Raw genomic sequence first — 21,888 nt, forward strand, 5'->3', positions numbered from 1 at the left:
GAAGACCCCCCCTCCCCCACTAGGAAGCATGTCAGTGGAATGGCTCTCTTTGGACACCCACAGCGAGGGCCAGGAGCCCAGGCTTCTCCTCGGCCTCAGCCAGAGAGGCTGCCCAAGCTCCTGCCTCCCCCTGCATGTGCTCAAAACACTGCCCTGAAGACTTCTGTAGAGCCCGGGCGCTTCTACAGAGTGAAGGGCGGAAGGCCAAGGCCCTCAGGCACCCAGATTTGGGCAAGGAGAAGCCCAGTTCCAAACTCCCACTCCCCCCCACCCCCCCGGCCCTGCTCCTGACAGTACGCGGCCTACGGTAGACAGAGCGGGGCTGGGGCAGGCTCAGAATCTCCCTGCCTGACCTAGGAGGGATTGAGTGACCATCCCATGCCCCCTGATTTTGGCCCTGGCTCTGCCATGAGGTACCAGCAGTCCAGACGAGGCACTGCCAGAGTCAAATGGAAGCTGTAAGGATGGCCCGGCCTAGGTTATAAGCCAGGCTGCTGGCAGAGCCACACTGGGGGTCCCCGGCAGCTCTGCCCACAAGCCCGCCAGGTAAAGCCGTGGCCCCTCCACTCAGGCCCCACAGACGCTTAGACACTGGCTTTCACCTCCGGGGCAGACTGCAGCAGGAAATGAGTCACGCTGGGGGTGCACTGAGCGCTTTGTGTACCACACACACCTGATACTAGCGAGTCTCTAAAGCACTGTCACTGAACCCACCACAGGGGCCTGGGACAAAGGTGCCAGAATTTCCACTCTCAGCTCACATGTGAGGAAGCATTTCACAGAGGAAAGGTCTCCAGGCTGGAACGTGGGGTCCACGGACATCCAGAGGGGTCTGGCAGTGACTGGCCCCTCTCAGTGAGAACCGAGGGCTGGAGCACAGGGTACAGGGTGGCCCTTCTCCAACCCCAGGAAAGCTCGTGAACACAGGACTCAATTGGCTGCACAACTCCAGCTGTTTATTAACAAATGCTTCCCCACCCTCTGCCCATCACACATGGGGCCATCCGAGTGTGGGGGAGAGGGTGCGGAAAGCCAGGGTGAATGGGAGCGGTCAGGGAGAGGCAGGTTGGGCTCCCCACCCCCATCCCGTGGCCCTTGGCTCCTGGGAGCCTGACGTCTGGCCAGACAGAGAAGCCTCTCCTCTGCACAGACACCTGCTGGGAGCGCTATCCAAGGGAGGCCGGGGCTGCCCGTGGGCCCAGCCAGAGAGTGTGAGCGGAGGCCAGGGCCGGCAGAGGGGGGAGGGGGCTGACAACATGTGGTCCAGGTCCGTCACCACGCCCAGGCCCTCCGGTGCCTGTGCCCAGTCCTGCTGCCGCGAGCTGGCCTCGCCTGATGAGAAGCCGCTACCGCTCACAGCGCCCGCACCTTCTTGGCCTTCTTCTCCGATCTCACAGCCTCGTCGTGAGCTTTCCGCTTCTCCGCCAGTTTGTTGGCCTGCAAGGAGGAAGGGGAGGATTAAGCTGTGATGGGGGGGAGGAGGGCGGGAAGGGGACTCCCTTTTCTCCTAATCAAGGCCACCCCTTAAAAGCAGAGCTTCCAGAAAAGCTAACGGGCAAATTGTCACGGGGAAAAAGCAAATTGATACAAAGAGCCTCAGGTGAGGAACCGGGTCTTCACTCTCCCTTTATGACTCTGTTACTTCACGGGCCACCAGCAAGCCAGGAGGACCGCAGGCTCCCAGGGCTGAAGGCCACTGCCCCATTGACCCGCTTCGCATGGGGAAGCAAGGGCCTTTCAAACCTTCACCAGAAGCTGCTGGAGGGGTTGGCCTGGAGCAGTCTTTTGCCTGGGCCATTTGGCATGATCTATTTCCAAAACAGGCAGGTCTTTCCTCCTGGCAATTACATGCCTAAGAATTTATCCTGCAGACAGACACTTGGAAGTAAGACGGAGAGGTGCTCAAGAATGTTTTCTGAGAATGACCAGAAAAGGGAGACAGTCTAATCCTGTCAGCAGGCACTGTATGATGCCATGGACAGCTCACACTAAATGAGAAACACAGCAGAATGATCTTCAAGCAGACCAGACCCTGGAGATACTCTGGGTTTGAATCCAGCCGCCACCCCAAAAAAGCAAGCATTAAAATAAAGAGAGTCTCAGGAACGTTTTGGTTTCCCAGGGCACATAAAAGTTCTGTTTATGCTCTGCTGTTGTCTATTAAGTAGTGTGTAGTAGCATCATTCATTAAAAAAGACTTCACTGCTGAAAAAATACTCCCCACCATCTGAGCCTTCAATGAACTGTAGTCCTTTAGTGATGGTAACATCAAAGAACATTGATCACACATACTACAATAATAATAATGAAAAAGTCTGAAATATTGTGAGAATTACCAATGTCACTGGTGACAGAGAAACATGAAACGAGAAAATACTGGGAAAATGGTACTAAACAGACTTGCTCCACATAGAGCTGCCACAAACCTTCCGTTTTTAACAAACACTGCATCTGTGAAGCACAGTAAAGCGAAGTGCTGTATGTATAGCACATGTGTGCGTGCTGAGTCGCTTCAGTCGTGTCCAACTCTTAGTGACCCCATGGACTGTAGCCCACTAGGCTCCTCTGTCCATGGGATTCTCCAGGCAAGATTACTGGAGTGGGTTGCCATGCCCTCCTCCAGGCTGTATGGCATGATGCCCCCCAAATAACACCCGTGTGTTAGTACATGCACAAAAGAAAACTGGGGGTCTGTTACTACAGATCACTGTAAAGGCCGTGAGGTGTGAGCCACCTTCCCACCCATTCAAGTTCTGGTGTACACAGTACTCTCTTAAAAATTTTTTTTTTGGCCCAGAGTCCGCCCAGGAGAGCCCACAGGCCTGGAAGCTCATCTGTGAGGCCCCATCTGGAGCCTCAGGTTGGCGGGGTGGGGTGGGGAGACTCACCTCGCGGATTTTGCGCTTCTTGCCGAACATGATCTTGTTGTAGAGGTACTTCTCCCGCTTCTTCATCATCATGATGGCCAGGCGCTTAGCCTCGCTCTCCTCCTCCTGGGCCAGCCGCTGCTTGTCCTCCAGCTTCACTGTGCCTGCCATCACCTTGGGCTTCTGGGGACACAGGGAAGACGCTGCTGGGGACAGGCTGACCCCACACTCCACCTCCAGCCCCCTCTGGCTCCCGCCCTTCTGGCACCAAGACGGCTGGGGGTGGGCGTGGGGCCGCTTCCTGGGCTGAGACCCTGGTCCACACCCCGGTACCTTCCCCTCCAGCCTCTGCTCCTCCGGGGCGGTTAGCCGGGCCTCCGTCTTCCCCTCCAGCTTCCGCTCCTCCGGGGCGGTTAGCCGGGCCTCTGTCTTCCCCTCTAGCCTCCGCTCCTCCAGGGCGGTTAGCCGGGCCTCTTCCTCCTTCTCCGAATCAGCCTCCATGTCCTCCTCCTCCTCTTCTTTTTCTCCCTCTTCCTCACCATCACCGTCATCTTCCTCCTCATCCTCCTCCTCAGATTCATTCAAGTTTCCTACAAAGAACCAAGAATTCTGTACCCTGGGGGTCTGCTCTTCCCCTCGCGGTGTGAGAACCTGCACCCATACAGACCTTCCAGGGGCAGAGCAGGGCTGACTCAGCCACGGCCCCCTGGCACCTCCCCCTGGGCCCAGCTGCCTTCAGAGCAAGCTCCAGGCCCCCCACCCCTCAGCTCTGCTGCCTCCCACGGAAACTTCCAGACCATTCTGCTCAGTTGCCCTGGACATCAAGTGACACGAGACTCCAGGACACAACACCTCCTTCTCCTAAGCCATGTTACTCCAAGGAGGGGTTACAAGGTTTTGTGTCCCCACTGACTGCCCAGTTCTCTGGAAGGTGCCACCTCCGTAGCCAACCAGGGAAATGGCCAGCTGAGCCCCGGGAGCCGAGGCCAGCCTGGAGGAGCCTGCCCAGCCCGCCCGGTCCAGCCTCCTCCACGCACCTGCGTGCTCGCCCCGCTGCAGGGCCAGTAGCTTCAGTTTCTCCGGGGGCACATAATCTCCTTCCTTCTCTGTCACGAAGGGTGAGAGGTGTGGGGGCAGCTGCACCCCAGGGAAGTAGTCTGCCACGGGAAGGAGGAGCTGGGCATTCACTGAGTCAAACACCCACTGGGGCTGCACGTAGTACCTGGCGCAGGGCAAGAGTGGAGAAGAGTCACGGGGCCCCCGAGGACCCGGCTGCATCTGCAGGGCCCTGGACGCAGATCTCTGCCCCCAGAAACCCAAACACACGGAGGAAGAGGGCCTCGGGGGCCTACCTGCCAATGACCGGGGTCTGCTGCCCAGGCCGGTCGACAATCTGGTGGGTGATGCTGGGGTCTGTGACGTCATAGGTGGCCCCGATGCAGAGAGATTTGTCCCAGGACACGATCCCCCCAAAACTCCTACAGGCACAGGGGGAGCCCACAAGGGTCCTCAGGCACAAGCTCACCCTCCCAGGACACACCTGTTCACTCCCCCAGGGTCCCCAGTCTAGAGCGGGACCCGGCCGGCACGGGCAGGCCCCCACCTGATGATGAAGGCCAGGGCCTCGCGGGGCACCTCGCGGTTCAGGAAGAACCTCAGGCCCTCGAAGAGCTTCTTGTGCTTCTCCTGCGCCTCCAGCTCCTTCCTGCGGTCCTCCTCCTGCGCCGCCATCTCCTGCCGAGAGGAGGGGCCGCTCACGCTGTTGGGCCCGCCTGCAGCCCCATGGGAGGCAGAAGCTGGAGACAAGCCCCTCCCCAGCTTCCTCCTAAACCCCTCAGGGCCCCCAGCCCGCCTCCAGAAGGCCGCACAGCGCTCACCCCATCAGCAGGAAACTCGTCCGCCTCAGCTTCCTCCTCCTCCGTGGGCACCACCACGCGGGCCAGACTGGCACTGAGGGCGGCCAGTTTCTGTGGAAAGAAGCAGGGCTGTAGAGACGCTGCTCGCGGGCAGGGGTGAGGGCAGAGTGGGGAGGGGGAGCACTGACCACTCTGGGACAGCCGTCAGTGGGCTTGGGTTCTGGGGGACGCAGGGCCGGCGCTAGAAGCCCCTCTCACCTCCAGAGAGCTCTCCGAGTTCAGCGCGTAGGTGTCCTCGCTGGTCTTCGCTTCTGTGTGGACCTGACTCTCGAGCTTGGAGACGGGGTGGGGGGACGGTCAGAGGAAGGGGAAGCCCCAGCCCCCACCAGCCCCCACCTCCCTGCGGGCAGAGAGGCTGGGCCTACCTTGGGCGGGTAGTGCAGGTTGAGAGACTGGTAGAGGCGGAAGTTGACGAAGCCCAGCAGGGTGGTGTAGAACTCGGTGAACGTGGCCATGACCCTGTAGTCCACGTCTGTCGGGTGCTGCGGACACCGCAGGTGTGCAGGCAGTGTCAGTGCAAGGAGCACACGGACAACCACCCGGGATGGCGGCTCTGGCTGCCTGAGGACCAGGAGGGCCCTCAGGGCCGCCCTGCCTTCAGACCTCGGCCCCTTGGGAAGAGTCCAGGGGGCCCCACCCAGGAGCATCCTGGGTACCAGTCAGGCTCTGGACAAGGGTCCCAAGGGTTGTCCTGGAGGCCAGAGCCAGATCCCCGCTAGTGGTGAGAAAGGGAAGCCTTTGTCTTGAGGTGCTCAGGACTGGCTGATGCCCACTGCCCCCTCACTCTGCAGGTCAGACTTCATCCCTGCAGAGGTCGCTCACGCCTGCTCCACCGCCCAGCTCACAGTTTTCATTTACTGTCTTCTCTGGGGCTAGCCCGTGAGCACCTGGGGGCCAGTTGGGCAAGGCGGCCCTGAAACAGCCCACCTGCCTGGGTGGGGGCAGTTGGGGCAGTGGGCGGATGGCACACTGCACCCACAAGCCCTGGTGGGACCCTTGGGACCAATACTCAGAATCTAATGACCCTGCCTCAGGCCCAAACCAAAGGCACAGCCCAAGGACCCAGGATAGGCCGCGGCCACCTGGCCCAGCCTCAGGGTGCTCTTGAGAAATGCTACCTGCCTGGGCAAAAACACAGAGCACAGTCCCACCTGCCCCCCCATTGATACCTCGGTCCTTCCAGAGGCCTGGGGGCATGTGAGCAGCGACTCTCCCACGGCCCGGAAGCCCCCTGAACCCCACTACCTGCCTGGGTCCTGCTGCTGGGAGCCCAGCACTGGCTGTGTGCGGGGGTGGGGGGGCCATGAGGGCCCCAGCTCTGACCCAGCCCGGGGCCCCCATCCTCCTGCTAGGCGGAGGCAGCGTCAGTGAGCTCGCCAGAGAGGAAGGAAGAAGGGGAGGCCTGTGCCCTCCCCCGTGCCCCCAGCGCCAGCTGTGTGGAGGCCAGCCACCATAGGGCCCTATTCACCCCCGCGGGACAGACAAAGGCCAGTCTGAGCAGCGCGGGGGTGGGACATCAGAGAGCAGGAAGGAGAGGGCTGAGGAAGGAGGGCGGGTGGGCAGGAAGGACGGTGGAGAGGAGGGATGGGGCAGGGCATAAACAGGGAAGAGCACGGACTTGCACACGCCGGCCCCCAGAGCAGACACAGGGGCTGCTGGGGGCCAAGCACCTCTTACCCACGGAGGCTGCCGCCGATCCCCACTGCCGGGCCTCAGAGGGCTTCTGGCCAGCGGCCCCCCAGCCCAGCCCAGAGTAAGGAGCAGGGAGGGGCCCAGCGGACCCCGACTATGAGTTCAGGCTGGAGCACCCACTCCCCGGCCAGCAAACCCGCCATCTAGCCAGGTCTCTGATGAAGCAGGAAGCAGGCCCCACGTGGGCCCACCGCACGAGAAATCAGTTGTGACCCTATAGGGCTGACAACCCCCATCTGGAGACCAAGTCAGCATTTCCCCTCATGGATCCTGCCCCAAACCCCCCCGGTCTAAAAGACAGAGAAAGCAGAGTGAGGACTCCAAGGGTCGGAGGCAGGCTGGGCTCTGCGTAAGTCCGTGCACACAGGCGCACTCGGCCTGGCCGCTGCTCACTCTTCTTTCTGCGACCCCTGAGGACCAGGCGCTGTGAGAGCTATTCTCCCTCAAATCCTCATGACAAAGGCTTAGAAGTGCAGGCCCCTTATTAAACGTGGCACAGAGAGGTAGAGGAACGTGCTGAGGCCAACCAGCCAGCAGGTACGGCAGCCAGGCTGGCTCAGACTCTTTTTACCACACACTCCCCCTACCCTCACCACCCCATCCGGCCGGCACTCAAGACCCCAGCTGGCTCTGCAGGACAGGACGATCCCCTCCCCGTCCACTCCCTCTAGGAACTGGAGAGGGAGCCACGGCCCGCACAAACCCTCCCCGGGGAAACACTCACGTCGTGGGAGAAGGTGTAGGGCGTGATCCACACGATCGGCTGGCCCAGCACCTCGGCCTGGTAGTAGATGCCTTTGATGGACAGGAAGACCTGCGGAGGAGCGGGACGGCGTGAGGCCCCCGGGCGGCGGGAGGGCAGGGCCCCGCCGGCGGCCCGGCTCACCTTGCGCAGGGCGCGGGCGGCGATGACGTAGTGCATGAACTCCACGGCCAGCCGGCGGCACAGCTGGATGGTGTGCACGTGGCACTTGCCGGTCCGCGGGAAGGTGGAGAAGAGGAAGCACATGGACAGGGCATCGTCCAGGTCCCGCAGCGCATCGACGAACGTGGGGTACCTGCGCGGCCGGGGGGCGGCGCTCACGAGGCCGCTCCGCCTGGGCTCCTGGGGGGCCTCCGACCCCGCTGCCCCCACCTGTCAGCCACCCCAGAGGCCCCATTCCCCACGCCAGGCCCGGCCAGGCCACCACCATCTCCTGGACGGGGAGCCGGGCCACGCCCCGGGGCTGGCAGCACCGGCTTCCCTGTGGCCTTGGGAGGAACCGCGGAACCAGGACGAGCCCGCTTAGCTCCGAGGGTCAGGAGGGGCGCCGGGCCTTCAGACACAGCCCGAGACAGAGGAAAGGCCTGCGGGGGCCTCTCGCGAGACAACAGGAGAGGCGCTCGGCTTCCGGGTTCAGAGGCCCGCGCCTCGGTCAGCCCCTGGACGTTTCCAGGTCCCCTCGCTCTCCACCTCACAGACCACCCCCACCACCGAGCCCTTCCTAGAAACACCACCCGCCACTCATTCTTGAGCCACGGCTGAGGAGGGGTGCCGCAGACGGGAGCACCATCACACTGCCACCTGGTGCGCCTGTGAATCCAGACACCTGCTTTTTTCTTGTGCACCTTTTTGTTTGCATTCCTTCCACAGGACAGCCGTGTCACACTCGCCAGCTCTCTGTTAGCGGAGGACCGCTCGGAGCAGGAGCTGTTCCTGGGCCGCCCAGCTTGCGGCCGCAGGGCTGGGGTGAGAACGCCTGCCGTCGAGCTCCCAGGCTGGGGCTGCTGCTCAGCTGGCTGGCCCAGGGCTGGCCTGACTAACAAGACCAAGTCCATCCGGCCCGGAGCTGAGTGCTCCCAGGCCAACAGCCCCCAAGAGAAAGACAGACGTTCAGGGAGCCCCAGGTTTCTGAATCTCACCACAGCTGCCACTTTGGGCCAGGTTGTTCTGGGTGGTGAGGGCTGCCCTGTGTGCCGCAGGGGGCTGGGCAGCATCTGTGGCCCCTAAATACTAGGAGACCCCCCTGCCATCCTAGTCATGAGAACCGGAAGTGTCTCCAGACACTACCAAGCGTCCCCCCAATTTAGTCAGTGACGGAGGGGGACCGTGGAGAAGGATGGGCAAGAAACGGCTGACATCAGAGGCGTCGAGCCACACTCCCAGGGCTGACCGTGCACGTGTGCGCCCCAGGACCCTGGCTCTCTCACCAAGATGCACTCGCTGTTTGCTCCTCCTGAACTACACTTCCCCTGGCTGTCTCAGGCCTGCCTGCAGACACCTCCTCTGACCAGCCTGTAACTCACGCGTCATCCGGTTCCCTTCACAGAGAGCATCCCCCATGGCACTCGTGTGGACTTGCAACCATTAGAGCAACATGGAGTTGTTTCCTGGCTCTGGGGGTGGGGTCTCGGCCGAGTTCCCCTCTGTGCCCCCAGCGCTGGGCCACAGCTCCGCTCACCGCTCCTTGACAATGTGGTCGAGCTTGTAGTTGGGCTTGTTGTCCTTCAGACGCTCCACCGTGTTCCACTCACTCTTCCCATAGGCCTTCCGCAGCTTCCGGACGAACACCTGGGGGAGGAGGAGACCGCTGATGCGGGCCAGAGGCTCCTGGACAGCCCTTCTGTGGGGGAGGGATGCTCGGCTTTGGGGGGACTCCCGAGGCCACCAGAAGCCAACCACGGCTGTCTGCCGGCACCATCTGCCCCCTCGGCCACCTCCACGGAGCAGCAAACCCAACCCAGCCTGCCACACTGTTGATGGGTGAACAGGGATAAGCACTCAGATGTGCGACTCCACATGTTTACATGAAAGTCTGACATTTTCAGCCCTATTTTCCAACCAAAAAGTGAGGCAGGTCAGGGCCAGATCAGGCCAGAAACACCAGCCGTGTGTCTGTGAAAACAAGCCATGTGCCCACGTGTGGGGCTGGGCCACAGGAGGAAACACACTTGAGGCCAATGGTGGCCCCGGGAAGTCCTCTTCACTGACCAGCTGGCGCCCTCTGAGCACTTCAGGGCAGGCCTGTCCTCTGTGCTCCCCAGATGCTCGGAGGCCCCCTCCACTGTGGTCGTGAGCAGTGACCAATCCCACGAGGGGCCCACTGTCGTGAACTCAGGCCACAAACCCCAGCTGCACCTTGGTGGGCTCTGCGGAGAGGGCCACCAGCAGCTGCACCCCTCAGCCTGGCCCTGTCGCTCGGCAAAGGCTACAGTACCAGCAGTCTACTTTCAATTATTTGTGTTTGGTATAATTAGATCTCTACTTTCTCTATGGTATTTAAGCATTTAATGGTTTCTATTTGTGGAATGAAAAGCCTGATCTCCTGGGAGCAATTTCAGAAAGAACCTGAATCAGATGGGGTTCTTTGAGCAGAAAATACACCAGAGAGACCCCGAAAGACTACAATCTTTGCCTCACAGGCAATTAATTTACTTTTTCCCAAAAGAACTAGGGGAAAGGTATGACAAGTAAAGTGTTAATCATTGGCCAGGTTCTGTGTAAATGATTTCCACACAGAAAGAGCTCAGTCAATTCCCCCGACACAATTTGGAGGTAGAATTACCTCATCCTTTGTAGAGACTTGCTCACAGAGATCAAACAACCTGCCCGAGATCAGTGTTAGCAGGTCTCCATAGAACTGGGAAGGGCCCCCTGCAGGCCCCGGAGCCCAGCCTCACCTTGTACTCTCGGAACTTGTTGACGATGGGTTCGTGGAGGAGGAACTTGATATCTTTGATGAGGTAAAAGGTTCGGGCTGCCGTGGAGCCCTTGTTAACCTTCTTCTTGTGTTTGGGTTCATGGGGATAAATGCCCTTCAGGATGCACAGACGCCTGGAAGACAAATGCCATTCCTTCTATCAGCAAACATGCTGAGCACTGGCCATACTGGGCCTGGAAAACCACAGTGAACAAGAACACAGGAGCCCTGCCCTTGGGAAAGCTCACATCCTCAGGTAGGAGCCTGACCGTCACAAGTTCCTGACAAACACATGCAAAATGTCCGAGGCACCAGAAAGGAGACCAGCAGGAATACGGACAGGGGCCAATGCAAGTACCTCTTTTACAAGGGGAGCCAAGAAAGGCCTTGCTGAGAAATCAGTGTTTCAGCCACACACAGGCACACCTTGTTTTATTGTGCTGCATTTACTGCACTTCACATATACAGCCTTTTTAAAAAAAAAAAAAATTGGAAGTTTGAGCAACCCTGCATTCAGCAAGTCTATCAGAGCCAACATCTGCTCACTTCGTGCCTCTGAAACATTCTGCTAATTCTCATAATATTTCAAACTTTTCCTCATTATTATATTTGCTATGGTGATCTGTGATTAGTAATCTTTGATGATGCTATTACAATCAATTTTAGGGCATCACACTGGTCTAAGATGATTAACTTAATCAATAAACGCTGTGCATTCTGGCTGCTCCACCCAACTGGCTACTGCCCAGTCTCTCTCCCTCTCCCCAGACCTCCCTACTCCCTGGGACACAGCATTGATATTAGGTCAATAAATAACCCTACAATGGCCTCTAAGTGTTTCAGTGTTTAGAAGGAAGAGTCCCACGTCTCTCACTTTAAATCAAAAGCTAGAATGATTAAGCTGAGGAAGAAAGGGGTGTTGAGACCTGAGACAGATTGAAAGCTAGGCTTCTTACACCACAGTCACTCAAATTATGAATGCAAAAGAAAAGCCCTCGAGAGAAATTCAAAGCGCTACTCCAGTGAACACCCGAATGATAAGAAGGCAAAATGGTCATACTGCTCACCTGAAGTCGGCCAGGCTCAGCTGCAGCTTCTTCCGGGCTTTATTTCGGGTGATGTAATTGGTGGCAGAACCTCGTTCATACTTGGGGAGGAAAATCAATTCTCCATTAGCAATGGCTGCAGTGACGGACAGCCACTTCTGGACATTCCTCATGCAAAAGGCGACGACTGCTCTGGATTCGTGGCCAAGAGGCCGCGGGGAGGGAGCGTGCCCGCACGGCCCTTACAGCTGTCAGCACGGAGGGCACACATATCTGTGTGATGCGGGCACCGCGAGGTTGCTGTGGAGCAGGTGCCACGCCAAGCCCTTGGCAGTAGCTCTAAGTATCGACCATGATGATTGCTGACTTGCACGCTACTTCATTTAATCCCCACAACACTGTGAGGTGGGTGCCGTTAAAATTCTCATTTCACACGGGGGGAAAACAGGCTCAGAAAAATAACGAACCTGGGTCCACAGCTTTCTAAGAGCTGGGGCTGCATTCAGACCTAGGTCCCAGTCCAGAGCCTGAGTGCCTCGTCCACTAAGCCAGGGTTCTCAACTTCTTTTTCATTCTAACCACCCTTTCCACCACTGGAGGCCTTGTTAGACCTCTTCTCCCCTTTCATCACCCTCTCTCACAGCCTCCCAAAATGTTAACACCATAGATATACTACAGATCTCTTTAAGTAATGTGGTCCTTCAGAGGGGCACACATCATTGTAATATCTAACATGTTCCCCAACCAATTCCTGTTCCCTTGAAGATGACACTGTCTGGTTGAAAATGCACAATCTAGGCCACACAGCCTCCTTCCTTCCCCAGTCATTCATTCATTCAACAGACAATCATAAGACCTATGCTATGTTCCAAGTGTTTATTTAGCTAGACGCTAGGAGGGTAATACAAAAGGCCTGGTCTCTACCTGCCCTCTGGACCATATGGTCTTGTGCAGTCACCTGGGTGTGTGCAGCACTAGATGCGGCCTCACTCAAAGCTCTGTATCCCAACAGACCAGCAGCACACTGTACCAGCTCCCTAATGTAACCAAGCACATCTTTCCCAACGAGGTCTTCTGCGGGATTATAACAGGATAGACCTCCATGGCCAGGTCCAGCTCTAAAGGGATAAGCCTGTAGCCTCCTAACGGGTATGTTATGACTAACCCCAAAGTCACAAAACATGCCCTGCCTTCATTCACAACCTTAGACATTTATTACCTGTCTACTGGGGATCAGGCCCATGCCAAATCCTGGGGACACAAAGATGACTTTCTGCTTTTGTTAAAACTGTTTTCCACTGCCCTATGCCATACTGTCACCATTCTTGTCCTTCAAATCTTAAGGAGATAATCAAAGATAACTGGGGTGACTTTTCTCCCCGGGTGTACAGGGGGATGGATTCTGCACTTGGGGCTGTTAGGTGCTACTGGCACCTAGTGGGTAAGAGGTCAGGAGCACTGCTAAACATCCTACAAACACACAGCGTAAGCCTCCCCACAACAGTTATCTGGCTCAAATGTCAAATTTTAAATGTCACAGCCTTAAAAATTGTCATGATCCACTGACATGTCTCCATCTGTGTCTCAAGCTCAGGTTTGCTATCTTGTATCTTTATAGCTCCAGTTGCAAGCACTTTCTAGGTGTTCAAGGCCTGCTGGGTTAAAAACAAATTGGCAGTCAGGACCTGCCTGGGTGGTCCCATGGTTAAGGCTCCATGCTCCCAATGCAGGGGGCCCAGGTTCGATCCCTGGTCAGGGGACTAGATCCCACATGCAACTAAGAGTTCACTGCTGCTGATGCTAAGTCGATTTAGTCTCGTCCGACTCTGTGCGGCCCCTGGTGGACGGCAGCCCACCAGGCTCCCCCGTCCCTGGGATTCTCCAGGCAAGAACACTGGAGTGGGTTGCCATTTCCTTCTCCAATGCATGAAACTGAAAAGTGAAAGTGTAGTCACTCAGTCGTGTCTGACTCCTAGCGACCCCATGGACTGCAGCCCACCAGGCCCCTCCATCCATGGGATTTTCCAGGCAAGAGTACTGGAGTGGGTTGCCATGCGGCAACTAAAGATATCACATTCCATAAAGAAGATTCCTCAAGTTGCAACTGAGACCAGGTGCAGTCAAACAACAACAAATCTGTGGTAGAAACTTTCAAGCTGAAAGAAACAATTGAGGCAACTATATCTTCCTCATCCCCTCTCTAATCTCTTCCTACAACCAAGACGATTCTCCATACAGAAACAAGAACAACTCCTTGAAAAATAAATCACATTCTCTCCCTTTAGTTGATTCTTACTGCACTTTGAATAAAATCGTTTCCTCACTGTGCCTGACAGCCTTGCATGACCCGGTCCCCGTTCAACCCCAACTTCACCGGATGCCCCACTCCTCCCTCGGTTTACTTATTCCTGGGCCATCCTGATATCGTTTGATTTCTTGCACACAATGAACCCTTTCCATCTAAGGACCTTGGCACTTAGACTTCCCCTGCCAGGCTTGTTTGTGACCATTTCATTTGATCGTTTACTTTACTGTCCAACTTCCCCACAAGAAACTGAACTCCGGCAAGGCAGGGACCACATCTGGTTGTTTATATCTCCATCCCCAATATCTAGAACAAGGCCTGATTCAACGAAAAAAGGGAGTCACTAGTCTCAGAGACGATGAACTCGACAAAACGGTGAGCTCTATATACGGCTCATCACTTTCAGTAATGAAAAGGCCAGCTCGGCCTGTTTTGGGGTGGAGCTTTGCCTGGTAACCTCAACTCTCTTTCGCAGCTCTACCCCAGGTTTCTTTTTCAGATTTCACAGCGAGTACTGCCGTCCCGGCCCATCATTGGATCCCTTCTGGCTGCTGTCTCCTGTCGTGTTGATCCCAGCCGCTTCTGCACCCACGAGGGTCCAAGGCCGGGGAATCCCCAGGCTCCATCGCTCCCGTCCCCCACCTCCTAGGGCAGCCCCAGCCCCCTGCCCCGGCCTCTCGCCCATCACCTTCTTCTTCTCCAGGCCTCCCATAGCTCCACGCTGGATGGTCTACAGGCGCCGCGCGGACAGACACCGCCACTTCCTCCCACACGTGCCCCGAGTAGGGCCCCGAGGCCCCCACGCCGCCGGCCTTCACGGGCTGCCCAACGAGGTGCCTGAGCGAATCTAGGGAAAGGTGGAACATTTCTCCTGAAATTTACAACTAAACCGTCTGAAAAAAAATCGCTAAGACTGATCTTTCGGCCTCTTTCCTATCTATGAGCCTCTTACAGGCATTTTTAATGTTTAAGTAAAGGCGGATATTCGGGCGTTTTTATAACCATCCTGATGACGCGCGCTGACGTTTAGAGCCCCGTTGCATGTTGGGATGGAAGGGGGCGGAAGGCTTAGAGGCGGCGCAGCGCCTTCTGGGATGCAGAGGGGAACTGCTTTCTGTGGTGAGGGAGCGGGTTGCGTTGTTATGGTAGCGGTTGCTGGGCGTCGTCGGAACTAGTCTCGGTAGTCTGAGAGGGTGCCTGGGCGGTAAATGAGGCTGCTCTCCGCTATTGGCTTTGCCTTGTGTCCAGCGGCTGTTACCGGGTATACGTAGAACACAAGCCGACTTTTTTCCTCACAAAGGTGGAGAGATTCGAGAGGCCGCTTATACTTTCTGAGCCTTAGAAGAGGGTTGAAAAATGACGAAAGCCCAAGCAGAGTTACAGAACTCGTGTTCTGTATATTTTAAATGCCCATTTAGGGACCTCCCTGGCGGCCCAGTTGTTAAGACTCCACAATTCCTCAGCACCGGACGCAGGTTCGATCCCTGGTCGAGGAGCTAAGATCCCTTATGCCAGGGGGTGCCACCAAAAAATAAAAATAAAACGCACATTTAACACGTTTGAGCTTTTAATATGTATACACAAATTTCGTATTGTGTTCTCACAGGATAATTACAAGATTTATACAAATATACCAAGTGGTGTGGTCTGGGAAATAGATAAAATTTGTAAAATTTGATGTTTTCTTTCTTCAAGCTTCTAAACTCCATTTGGATTTTGCCTCAAAATTTTAAATTTGAGGCCCTGTGAATATGACGTGACCCAAGGTCGTGGTTATAGATGGTCAATCGGGTCCAACTGTTTGCGACCCCATAGACTGTAGCCCACCAGGCTCCTCTGCCCATGAAATTTTCCAGGCAAGAATACTGGAGTGGCTTGCCATTTCCTCCTTCAGGGAATCTTCCTGACCCAGGGGTCCAACCCGTGTCTCCTGCATCTCCTGCATTGGCAGGCAGATTCTTTATCACTGCACCATCCTGGTCGTAGAAGTCACCCTTTAAAGGTAAATACAGACATTAGGCAGGGGCCAGTGCTTGTTTTGAAAACTGTGTGTTTTATTATGTACTTTCTTTTTAAATTGTATTTACTTTGGGCTGCATTGGGTCTTAGTTGTTGCTCGTAGGCTTCTCTCTAGTTGTGGCGCCATAGGTTTAGTTGCCCTGAGGCACACGGGATATTAGTCCCTGACCAAGATTCAAACTTGTGTCCCCTGCATCATGAGCGTGGAGTCTTAACCACTGGACCACCAGGGAAGTCCTCTATCATGTACTTTTTGAAAAATATAATTTTATTTATTTTTGGCTGTGCTGGATCTTCATTGCTGCATGGGCTTTTCTCTAGTTGTGGTGAGTAGGGGCTACTCTCCAACCGTGGTGCATGTGCTTCTCATTTCCGTGGCTTCTCTTGTGGAGCATGGGCCCTAGGGTCTCCCGGGCTTCCGCAGTTGTGTCTCCAGGGCTCTAGAGCACAGGCTCAATAGTTGTGGTACATGGGCTTAGTTGTTTCGCAGCATGTGGGATCTTCCAGGGTCAGGGATAGAACCCATATCTCCTGCGTTGGCAGGCGGTGTTCCTTACCACTGAGCTACCAGGGAAGCCCTAATATATACTTTTAATTAAAGCTAAAATAAAGTAAAAATCTAGTTATTCTACAAACAGCAGAAAATGAATGAAAACTGGATAGGGAAAGGTGACTCAAAGATTTTGCAGGAAATTGCCAGACAGGTGTGAGGAAAACCAGAGTGATGTGGTGCTCACAGCAGAAGACTGAGGAGTGTTCCAGTAAGGGGGCAAGAGAGAGGGAAGAATGACAGAGATTGGTGCCACTATGAAGGATCTAAAGGGTGCAGAGGCGGCGGTCTCTATCACAAGTGTGTGTTAGATTATGGCCCACCAGGCTCCTCTGTCCATGGGATTCTCCAGCCAGGACTACTGGAGTGGATTGCCATGCCCTCCTCCAAGGGATCTTCCTGACCTGTCTCCTGAGTCTCCTGCATTGCAAGCGGAGTCTTTACCCGCTGAGCCATCAGGGAAGCCCAGTCTCTATCACATCTCTGTTTAATTCATCAGTCTGATATTTGCAGAAACTGAATTGATTATAGAGAATGACTGTAGATTACTGTGTACTCAAGCAAGTAATAGCCCTGATCACAATTGCTGTGCTTGAAATTGTTTCATTGCTAGAGCAAATCAGCAAGAATACTGGAGCGAGTTGCCATTCCCTTCTCCAGGGGATCTTCCCAATACAGGGATCAAACCAGGGTCTCCTGTATCGGCAGGTGGATTCTTTACTGATTGAGCCACCAGGAAGCCCTAGGTATATGGTTTCCTGAAATTGATTAAGCAAGTGCATTATTTTCCTTAGACAAGAGAATCAGAGACTTCTCTGGCCGTCCAGTGGTTAAGACTCCGTGCTGCTATTGCAGGAGGCGGATTCGATCCCAGGTTGGGGAACTAAGATCCTGCATACCTTGAGCCCAAAAAAAGAGGATCAGAAACAGTTCTCATCTTCATGGACAGTAATATTCATCTAGTTTCATGTTGGGGTATGTTTACTGTCCTGCTTTCCGTCATAATATTAGTCTGAAGAGATCTCGATCATGGGAACAGCCCACAGGCGTTACACTGATCTGTTATACTGATATCATGCTGATCAGGCAGGATAAGTAAAGACAGGGCTCTGAAGCAGGTCCTGCCTGCAGAGCAAACAGTGCCCCCACTTGGACCACCCGATCCAGCCGACACCGTGCTGTTGGTGGAGTCAGTGGAGGGAAAGAGGCAGTGTGGAGCTTATGGCAAGCCCCAGTGCGTGAATCACAAGGCAGAACTCTGGAATTCTCAGGCAGGTCATGCCATCTACTGCAGAGATGTATACACCATTGAAGAAAGCCCTCCTGGCTTGTCACTGAGCCCTGGTAGAAAACAGTTGGGTTTGGGGGGCCAAGTACAGAACTGCCAAATATAAGTTGGATTCTTTTGGACCAAGGCATAAAAGTAAATGGATCCAGCAGAGGTCAATTTAAATTTGTAAAATAAAGCATAAAATTAGTATTACAGGGCTGGTTGAGACAAAATAGAAATCAATCAACTATGATACTTGATAAACCTTCAAAAAGATGATACTAAGATTTTGGTTTCCACTAAGAACAATTAAAATTAAGATGTGAGTGAGTCTTTGAGCAACTGGTAAAATAGCTTCACTTTTAACCTAGTCTCCCAGAAGACCCCCAAGTGGCTTAAAATCAGTAGACCCTCCAGAGCATGGCATGACTTATTTAAGAGCACGAGCAAAAGTACCTGCAAAGTCCACACAAGTGATGAGATGATCATTTTAAAGAAATTCCTCCTTTAAAAAAATAGGCTTTATTTTTTTACAACAACTTTGTTGTCTAGTCGCTCAGTCATGTCTGACTCTTATGCGACCCCATGACTGTAGCCCACCAGGCTCCTCTGTCCATGGAATTTCCCCGGAAGAATACTGGAGTGGGTTGCCATTTCCTTCTCTAGGGGATCTTCCAGACCCAGGGATGGAAACTGCGTCTCCTGAATTAGCAGGTGGATTCTTTACCACTGAACCACCAGCGAAGCCTTAGAACAGCTTTAGCTTTACATAAAAATTGAGTAGATAGTACAAAGAGTTCCCACGTACCCCAGAGTCAGTTTCTCTTATTGTTATTACTATTTTTTAAAACTTGTGGGATGTTAGTTCCCTGACCAGGGACCAAACCTGGATCCTTCACGGCAGCAGAAGCGAGAGCATAGAATCTCTTAATAGTAACACCTAACAGTATGGTGTATGTGTTACAATTAATGAACCAATATCAATACTTTATTATTAATATACGTTACTCAGATTTCCTTAATTTAACCTATTATCCTTTTTTTCCCTTCTATTCCAAGACATCGTGTTACATTTAGTTGTCCTGTCTCCTCTTGGCTGTGACAGTTTCTAAGATCTTCTTTGTTTGTGATGACCTTGACAGTTTTGAGGAGTCGTGGTCAGGTATTTTGTAGATGTGCCGTCTTTGGAATTTGTTTTGTTTTTTTTAACTCATGGTTAAACTGTGGGTTGGAGGAGGACCACAGAGGCAAAGTGCTATTCTCATTACATCCTGAAGAGGGTGTGCGCTGTCAACATGATTTATCGCTGTTCATGCTGGCTTTGGTCATTTGGTCAAGGCAGTGCTTGTCAAGTTTCTCCCCGGTAAAGATGCTGTTCCTCCCACCCCCTTTTCACACTGTAATTTTTGGAAGGCAGTCACTCGGAACAGCCCACACTTACGCTTCCCCTCCTTGAAGGCAGAGTATCTATGTTCGTTACTGGAAATTGTTCTGCGTGAGAGATTTGTCTCTCACCCATTTGTCTTAGTCTGTCCAAAGGGTATAACAAAATCCCATTAGTAGCTTATAAACAACAAAAATTTACTGCTCACAATTCTGGAGGCTGGAAAGTCCACGACCGAGGGGCGGACAGATTTGGCGTCTGGAGAAGGCCAGCTTTCTGGTTTATAGACAGCCACCTTTTCACTGTGTCCTCACAGAGCTAAAGGAGTGAGGGCTGTCTCTTTCTAAAAAAAAATTTTTTTTAGTTGAAATATAGTTGTTTTACAATGTATTAGTTTCAGGTGTGTAATAAAGTGATTCAGTTATATCTTACTCATGTGCTCAGTCATGTCTGACTCTTTGCGACCCCACAGACTGTAGCCCATCGGGCTCCACTGTCCATGGGATGCTCCAGGCAAGAATATTGGAGTGGGTTGCTGTTTCCTCCTCCTCGGGATCTTCCTGACCCAGAGATCAAACCCTTGTCTCCTGCATATCTTGCATTTGCAGGCAGATTCTTTCCCCCTGAGCCACTTGGGGGAAGACCCCAGTTATTTTACATGTATGTGTAAAATATATACATAGTTATTATGTGTGTGTATTCTTTTTTAATATATTCTTTTTAACATCCTCTTCCATTATAGGTTATTACAAGATATTGAGTGTAGTTCCCTGTGCCGTACACTGGGTCCTTGTTGTTTATCTATTGGGATCTCTTTTATAAGGGGTCTAATCCCTTTCATGATGGCTCCTGATTACCTCCCAAAGGCCCCACCTCCAAAACCCGTGGCATTAGGTATCAGTTTTCAACACGTGAATTGCGGGGGGTGGGGGACATGCAAACATTCAGTGTATGTCAGAATTTATGTACTGAATCATTTATTTGTATCAGTATGTACTCATGGCTATTTATTTTTTACTTTGGGTCATAGTCTGCATGCGTGTCTGCTAAGTTGCTTCAGTTGTGTCTGACTCTTTGCAACCCTATGGGCTGTAGCCCGAAAGTCTCCTCTGTCCATGGGCTTCTCCCGGCAAGAATACTGGAATGGGTTGCCATTTCTTCCTCCAGGGGAATCTTCCCCACCCAGGGGTCAAACCCAGATCTCCCACATTGCAGGCAGATTCTTTACCAGTTGAGCCACAAGGGAAGCCCAAGAATACTGGAGTGGGTAGCCTATCCCTTCTCCAGGGGATCTTCCCAACCCAGGAATCGAATCGGGGTCTCCTGCATTGCAGGAGGATTCTTTACCAACGGAGCTATCAGGGAAGACCTGGTTATAGTCTGCTGCTGCTGCTGCTGCTAAGTCGCTTCACTTGTGTCCGATTCTGTGCGACCCCATAGACAGCAGTCCAACAGGCTCCCCCGTCCCTGGGATTCTCCAGGCAAGAATACTGGAGTGGGTTGCCATTTCCTTCTCTAATGTATGAAAGTGAGAAGTGAAAGTGAAGTTTCTCAGTCATGTCCGACTCTTCGAGACCCCATGGACTGCAGCCTACCAGGCTCCTCCATCCATGGGATTTTCCAGGCAAGAGTACTGGAGTGGGGTGCCATTGCCTTCTCCCATAGTCTAACATCACTTTATTTTTTTGTTCAAAATATTCCAGCTTTGGCCACTAGGGGGCCCTTTCTGTTTGCTTTTGTATCTTTTTGACATTATCCCTGTGTGTGTGTGTGTGTGTGTGTGTGTGTGTGTGCGCGCGCACGCGCGCACGAGTGCACGCACTTCCTTACCTTCTAGCTTTATAAGATGCACCAGACTCATCTTGCATATTTCTTGTCCTAGTCCTGGTGTCAGCCATACTAGGGGAAGTGAAAGTGAAAGTGAGTGCAAGTCGCTCAGTCATTCCAACTCTTTGCAACCCTATGGACTATACAGTCCATGGAATTCTCCAGGCCAGAATACTGGAGTAGGTAGCCTTTCCCTTCTCCAGGGGATCTTCCCAACCCAGGGATCGAACCCAGGTCTCCCGCATTGCAGGTGGATTCTTTACCAGCTGAGCTATCAGGGAAGACCTGGTTATAGTCTAACATCACTTTATTTTATCGTTCAAAATATTCCAACCTGGAATCAGCCTGGTTCCTTTTATATACCAGGGGAACTTGGTTTCTTTAGTTGGAGAATGGTTGCTACTGCTAAGTCACTTCAGTTGTGTTCGACTCTGTGCGACCGCGTAGACAGCAGCCCATCAGGCTCCCGCGTCCCTGGGATTCTCCAGGCAAGAACACTGGAGTGGGCTGCCATTTTTATAAACCAAAACCTAGGCACTTGGTAATCTTATTGCCACTGTGGCATCTTTGCTTCTAGACCCTCTCAGCTGACAGAGCAAAACGTTATGTTCGTGTATACTGTTTTGCTGTGTACACATGTGCTTGTCATTAGCTCTGGATGCAACCATCTACGTCTGTATTAAGCTAACCCTGAACTCATACTGATGTAACCACCTCTAACCCATCACCACACGGATCATCCCAGCCTCCTCCCTGTGCTTATCTGCAAACCCCTCTCCAACATTGAAAAACCAGCCCTTTCTCTGCAGTCTGCCATACATTTAATTGTTCAATTCTAGTACATATGTCTACTAGCCTCCTGAGAAACCTGTATGCAGGTCAAGAAGCAACAGTTCAAACTGGACATGGAACAACGGACTGGTTCCAGATTGGAAAAGAAGTACGTCAAAGCTGTATATTGTCACCCTGCCTATTGAACTTATATGCAGAGTACATCATGTGAAATGCCAGGCTGGATGAAGCACAAGCTGAAATCAAGATTGCTGGGAGAAACATCAATAACCTCAGATATGCAGATGACACCACCCTTATGGCAGAAAGCGAAGAGGAACTAAAGAGTCTCTTAATGAAAGTGAAAGAGGAGAGTGGAAAAAGCTGGCTTAAAACTCAACATTCAAAAAACAAAGATCATGGCATCCAGTCCCATCAATTCATGGCAAATAGATGGGGAAACAGTGGAAACTGTGAGAAACTTTATTTTCTTGGGCTCCAAAATCACTGCAGATGGTGATGCAACCCCAAAACTAAAAGATGCTTGCTCTTAGCAAGAAA

The 21,888-nt window shown here is 53.3% G+C and overlaps 1 protein-coding gene across 2 annotated transcripts; it reads right to left on the reverse strand.

Moving 5' to 3' along the window:
* Nucleotides 1-934: 934 nt before the first annotated feature.
* PES1 (pescadillo ribosomal biogenesis factor 1) lies at nucleotides 935-14,295 on the reverse strand. 2 transcript variants are annotated; one of them, XR_015144766.1, is made up of 15 exons: nucleotides 14,195-14,295; nucleotides 11,223-11,302; nucleotides 10,136-10,289; nucleotides 8,917-9,026; nucleotides 7,362-7,533; nucleotides 7,200-7,289; nucleotides 5,149-5,265; nucleotides 4,982-5,056; nucleotides 4,745-4,834; nucleotides 4,471-4,639; nucleotides 4,220-4,345; nucleotides 3,905-4,089; nucleotides 3,201-3,457; nucleotides 2,889-3,050; nucleotides 935-1,437 (listed from the first exon to the last, which is right to left on the reverse strand). XR_015144766.1 is itself a non-coding variant. In XM_086348743.1 (15 exons), exons 1-15 carry the CDS (start codon nucleotides 14,216-14,218, stop codon nucleotides 1,354-1,356), a joined length of 1,857 nt encoding a protein of 618 aa, XP_086204869.1. In that variant the 5' UTR covers nucleotides 14,219-14,295; the 3' UTR covers nucleotides 935-1,353. The 2 variants fall into 2 exon arrangements, 1 of the variants encoding a protein (XP_086204869.1); XM_086348743.1 differs by having other exon boundaries at nucleotides 4,471-4,601.
* Between the last annotated feature and the right edge of the window lie 7,593 nt (nucleotides 14,296-21,888).

This window comes from Bos grunniens, chromosome 17 (assembly GCF_055505025.1).
Source record: "Bos grunniens cultivar Pamir isolate PY7600 chromosome 17, Bosgru_T2T1.0, whole genome shotgun sequence".
Lineage (NCBI taxonomy): Eukaryota > Metazoa > Chordata > Mammalia > Artiodactyla > Bovidae > Bos > Bos grunniens.